Source organism: Otolemur garnettii, unplaced genomic scaffold (genome assembly GCF_000181295.1).
Source record: "Otolemur garnettii isolate 467f Iridium unplaced genomic scaffold, OtoGar3 scaffold00036, whole genome shotgun sequence".
NCBI lineage: Eukaryota > Metazoa > Chordata > Mammalia > Primates > Galagidae > Otolemur > Otolemur garnettii.
Genome location: NW_003852431.1, coordinates 10,848,415 through 10,854,414, shown reverse-complemented (window position 1 = coordinate 10,854,414; position 6,000 = coordinate 10,848,415). Strand labels below are relative to the sequence as shown.

The window sequence follows — 6,000 nt, the reverse complement described above, 5'->3', positions numbered from 1 at the left end:
CTCTATGAGCTAGGTAAACCACTTGTCTTTTCTCAATATATCCAAAAATTATAAGGACAGTAAAGGGTCAAGCCAATTTTAAATAATTTTCCTTTAAAATATAGCTGTGGGTATAAAATTCCCATAGAGACACTTTAGCTAGCAAAGTCAGTCCTGCGTCACTGACTAGTAATAAACATTGAAATCCCACTGTCCCCACCAAAGCTATAAATGCTGGTGTGGAACTTGCCTTATGCCACAAAAATTAAGAAGTATGTTAATTTCCTTGTGAAATTAAGTTCCTCATGACAGAACTTGCAAGAATGCCACATTTTAAAATGTTTTCTTCCACATATGCTTAGAAGTGATTTTACCTCCTAGGAACTGATTAAGATTAATTTTACAGAGCAAGTAAGAAGAAGAAATGAGAAAAGAATAACATGCTGAAGAAACAGAAATGGCTAAAAGTACAGCCGAATAGGCAATTTTGTAAATTACCATTTTACTTTCTCACTTAAAATTTTTGCTAAAGAAAATTATAAATACATTATTTACCCACAAGGTTGATTCTAGCTCCATTTCCGTCTGACTAACCTTTCCTGTAATCCGATGGCATCCCCTCTCTCTTTACTAAGACATCTTGACAAACTCTGATTTCATCACCAATTCATAGATCTGCTGGAGGTCACTGGGACTGCCTCGTTCAATGACCCCATTTAACAACAGGACTGATACTCGGAAGCAAAGTAATTTGTCCAACACCACAGTTGGGGGTAACAGAATCAGGACAACAACTCAACTATGAGTTTCTCTATAAAATCTTTTAAATTATGCAGGGCTCGAAAATTATTTATCTGAGCTAGACCCTTTCCCAACAAAAGCTATTTGTCATCCACAAGGAATATAGAGGTAAAAACTAAATTTGGGCCAGTGATTTTTCAAGAATTAAAGAATTTAATTTGGTAATTCTTTAACTTCCAAATGAGCTCAAATAATATACCTGGCCTAACATATATCAGCTTTTAGGAGTACCAATGAAATAGTCAAATGCCAATGGATAATATTTAATCAAATAATTTAGCTATTTTAAAATAATAAAATACATTAATTCAGAAAAATTAAGAGACAGAATACTTGTTAAAACAGACTAGTTTTACTTTCCATACACTGATATTCAGCATTTAAAACACTGCTTTCTGATGCTGTCACTGGAAATTCTTCTGCAAGTCATTAGTATTTATTCCTGTAACATCAGAATAGCGAAATTTTCATTTACACTATAGGGGTGAAGAACCACTGCGTTGCTATTTAACAATTTGTTTTTAGCAATACATCCAGGAATACTAGGTATACCTTTGTTGAAATTTTTGGCCCCCCTCCTTTCCCAACCTATTTCAAAACCAGAATTGATTAAGATATAATTGTCTATCCCAAACAAAAGTCAGCTGTTCAAAATGTAGTAACTAAGAGCATCCCATATGGGATGGCTCCCTCTTCAGAGGGAAATTTTGGGTACAAACTTCATTTTATACTCAGGTACATATGGTATCCTTGATCAAATATAAAGTCAAACTGCCCTCAGAAAAGGACAGAATCCGCAGCTCTGCATAGGTCCAACAGATCCTCTTTATCAACATCAAAAACCAAAACACTCCCCCAAAGAACTGATGGTCACTCTTGTAAATTATCATTAATTAGGACAAACGCACCTAAGTCCACGAGAATGGCATGCTGCTGAGCAGTGAGCTGCTTCAGAAGCTCTTTATAGGACGTGTCAGGAGGCTGCTGTCTATCAGGCAATCTGTGTCTTAGTCGGTATTGTAAAGCCAGGAACTGCCAAATTTCTCCCCGACGACTTTTGGGAACTCCTACAATCAAAGAGATAAATAAGCAAGGTCTTGAACTCTGGAATGAAGTTACTGAATGGCGGCTGATTAACTGCATGATTCTGGAACTTGGGCAGCTGCATATACTACACACCACCCTACAATCACATCGCACAACTCAAGACAGGAGCACACTGTGATGAGCTTAGTCCTGTAGCTCTTCATATCTATGAAAGAAAAGAATGCCGATAACAATAATGGCAATGGGCGGTGCCTGTGGCTCAGTGGGTAGGGCACCGGCCCCATATACCAAAGGTGGCGGGTTCAAACCCAGCCCTGGCCAAACTGCAACAAAAAAACAGTGTTGTGGCGGGCGCCTTTAGTCCTAGCTACTTGGGAGGCTGAGGCAAGAGAATCGCCTAAGCCCAGGAGTTGGAGGTTGCTGTGAGCTGTGACACCACAGCACTCGACCAAGGATGACAAAGTGAGACTCTGTCTCTAAAAAAAAAAAGCAATAATGGCAACATCAAGGCTAACATCAGCCAACAATGACTAAGCACTGTTCTGCAACATTTATTGAAGCTGCCTAGCTGAGTACATGTATTCAGCAGACAATCCAGAGGAGGCGATTACAATTACACACATTTTACAGATGGAAAGCTGAGGCACAAAGAGATTTAGTTAATTTTCCAAGTTCACACACCAGTAATAGCAGTTTAGAATTAGAAACCCAAAAGTCTGGCTAACTCCTGAAATCCCAGTGTGTTACTGCCTATTTTCACCTTTGATTTGGCTTAAAGAAATCATTAGATGCTAATCCTCATCTACAGTTTCTATATTTTTTTGAGGCAGAGTCTCACTCTGTTACCCTGGGTAGAGTGCTGTGGCATCAGAGCTCACAGCAACCTCAAATCCTCGGGCTCCAGTGAGCCTTGAGCCTCATGCCACAGCTTTCCGAGTAGCTGGGACTACAGGTGCCTGCCACAATGCCCAGCTAGTTTTTTTCATCAGCAGTTTATAAATATTTGTCACCAAAAACTAACTTTGAAAAGAGATAGAATTCTTATACGATGATAAGAGACTGAAAAAATAAAACTGGTAAACAATAAAATGGCATAATTCAAGTGCTCCAGACATCACTCAGCCTCCTAGAAGAAAATACTCAGCAGAAAACAATGCTACATTAACTCTATCATGCTTGATAACCAAAGGACACCACAAGTAGTTCACAGCACGCTATCATGATGTTTTTTATGTCAAGGGACATGACATAAGCACTGAGAGGGACAGAGTTCAATTCTGTACAGAGCAGGCAACTTTGTTTCATTCAGTAAGAGTGTTCAGTTTCGAAAGATCCCATCTGGAATAGGTTCCTAAGCTCCAGCTGGTTAACAAAGGTTGCATTGTGGTAATCTCTCCTAACCATAGTTTGTTTAAGCTGAAAAATAATTACTATCCAAACACGAAACTCAGGTTTGCTGGCATGATGTATCCAAGGCCTCTACAATACAGCTCCAAATCGCCTGTCTTAACCTTACCGTTACCTCCCAGTCGCTACCACGTGAAGCTTGTGGTTATTTTCATTCTTGCAGTTTTTTGCTCCTTCTCGTGCCCTCCTGGAATTCTAAGCTCCCTCTCTCACTTCTACTCATTTGTATGGGCTTGTCAATATAGCATATTACTCAATTAATCTTACCTTAATCTAAACTTAGCTGTGCAATAGTTTCACACATTAGCAGAGGCTATTAAATTCCAAGATTCGTCATCAGATTTCTTTGGGTATTCGTAGATTTTCATTTTCTACCTGGCTTATGCACGCCATGAAGGTTCTCATTTTAATACATTTATTTTGTATCACAGAAATGGCAACCCATGTGGTCATATATTAGTTTTAACATTAAGCTTAAAATGCTTAAATATCAGGCATTTGATATGCAACAGCAACAGTGAAATAATAAATGTAGTATGTGGCTAAATAAAAGCAATTTCTCCCAAACAAATGAAGAAAGGTAGGAAACACAATGAACTAATTAGAATGTAAATCTGTACATAAAACATGTACATGTATATACACATTCATATACATACTTTTGACAGAATGATTGAAATGGGTCGGATTTGCAAGTCATGGCAGTGATCAAAGATTTGTACACATGTATGAACTTCTTCCTTGAAAGCAACACCACACAGCTGGAAACAGCTGGCTGAAGGAAGCAGAACAGTCTGTAGAAAGGGTGTCTCTACCTGCTCAGGGGTAGGAACCTCATTAGCACCATTTCCTTACCAGGCAAGTGACTAAACGGAAGAAACCAATGACTTTCCCTTTTTTAATAAGCAAAAGCACAAAGAAAAAACTATGCCTGAGCTTCACAAATCCAAAAACTCTGAGGCTTTTCTTCAACAAAAGATAACTGAGATTATTCCCAATACCTTCTTTAAGAGCTGTATGAATATCTTCCATATCACATCTGATTTTAGCTCTGCAGTTTAATAACTTCTTATCCCAGGTTATTAAGACCTCCTTTTGACATACACCCACTTCTTCATAGTCTAATTTGACTTTTCTGGACTGCAGTTCATCTCTGCTTGCTAAGAGAAACAAAAAGAGAATTTATGTAAGACCACTGTGTTATTAAAGCATGGTATTTTCAACATCTTATCCTATTTGTGAAATCATACAAAATGACTTGTAGAATCAACTGCTAACTTTTTTCTCCAAAAGAAAACTTGAAAAAAAATTGAGGCAACATAAAAAGATTTCAAGCTTTAAGTCATTTCATGAGAAAAAAATTGAAGGAGTAACTTTGTAAGGATATTTTAATATATATCAACACATGTTTACTCCATTAGGTATTTAAAAAAAAAACGTAGGGCCAAGTGCCATACTTCACACTGGTAATCCTAACACGCTGGGAGGCTAAAGAGGGAGGATCCCTTAAGGTCAGGAGTTCAAGACTAGCCTGAGCAAGAGTGTGACTCATCTCTACTAAAAACAGAAAAAAAAAAAAAAAAAGCCAATAAATAGAAAAAAAAATTATCCAGGCATGGTAGCTTGTGCCTGTGGTCCCAGCTACTCAGGAGGCTGAGGCAAAAAGATTGCTTGAGCCTGGGACTTTGAGGTTGCAGTGAGCTATGATGATGCCACCACATTACAGCCAAGGTGACAGAGAAAAACTCTGTCTCAAATAAACAAATATATAAATAAAGAAATAAAGAAACCATGTTGACTATTCTATAAATTTCAAATTTTTGACAAACGTAATAGCCTCAGACATGACAGCTTACATCATCTTAAATATAATTAAAGTGTTAATATTTTACATGTCACATATATCAGAAGACAGTGCCTCATGCTAACCTTGATTTGAGAAATCTTTGACCCTGATAACCTGATACATATTGATAACTATTTCCACAAGTATTCATACCGTCCTTAACAACACTAGGTTATATATTCCTATGCTCATTTTTATAATCTTAAAAAGAAAATTTCCTTTTGCTGAAGTTAACACTATTGTACTTTTTAAATAATATAGAATTCTCTTTCATTTGATTATCTAAAATACAGGCCCAGAGCTCATTAGAAGAAATGCCTAGAAAAGCAGACAGTATTTTGATTTGGTCTTTATCTTAAGAAACTGATTCCAAAAGGGGAGAAGGAAGAACAGACACATGAATATATGTCTTCTCTTTCATCAAGATCACAATAGACAGGAATTTTTCAAAGTGATCCGTCCGTGGGTCATTACGAAACTTTTGAGATACACAAAAATCAAGAAATATAAAATCTGCATGGATGGAAACAAACAAAACCCTCACAGTGATGCCAGTAAGCCAATAAGCTGAGCGTGCTGAAACTGGTATGGTGTATCACGAAGAATGTTGTTGACTGTGTTTCTTGGAAGTGAAATAATGAACCATGGCACCGTCTGTCTCAAAATTTTTGTAGTGATGCTGCTGACTGTGTTTCTCGGAAATGACATGATGGACCATAGCATGGTCTGTCTCAAAACTTTTGTAGTGACCCACATATTCATTCAAGCTTATAGAGTTCAACCACCTTACCTTCTGTAACACAAATCTTTGTCATGCATCCAAAGTCCTCGACAGCACAAAAACAACAGCAGAACCAATGTTACTCTTTACTTAGGGTTTCAAAGCATTTCCAAAGAATTACAGTATCTTAGAACAAACT

At 37.4% G+C, this 6,000-nt stretch overlaps 1 protein-coding gene across 3 annotated transcripts in view; it reads right to left on the bottom strand.

The window, feature by feature from the left end:
* TBC1D4 (TBC1 domain family member 4) overlaps positions 1-6,000 on the bottom strand; it is a 71,977-nt gene that overhangs the window by 15,591 nt on the left and 50,386 nt on the right. For 2 of the 3 annotated variants that reach the window (XM_023513195.1, XM_023513196.1), the window contains 2 exons: positions 4,236-4,394; positions 1,689-1,847 (listed from right to left, as the gene is read on the bottom strand). In XM_023513195.1, coding sequence (XP_023368963.1) covers positions 1,689-1,847; positions 4,236-4,394 — 318 coding nt within the window. Of the gene's footprint in view, positions 1-1,688; positions 1,848-4,235; positions 4,395-5,870; positions 5,874-6,000 lie in introns of all 3 variants that reach the window. The other variant, XM_023513194.1, reaches the window with a different exon arrangement.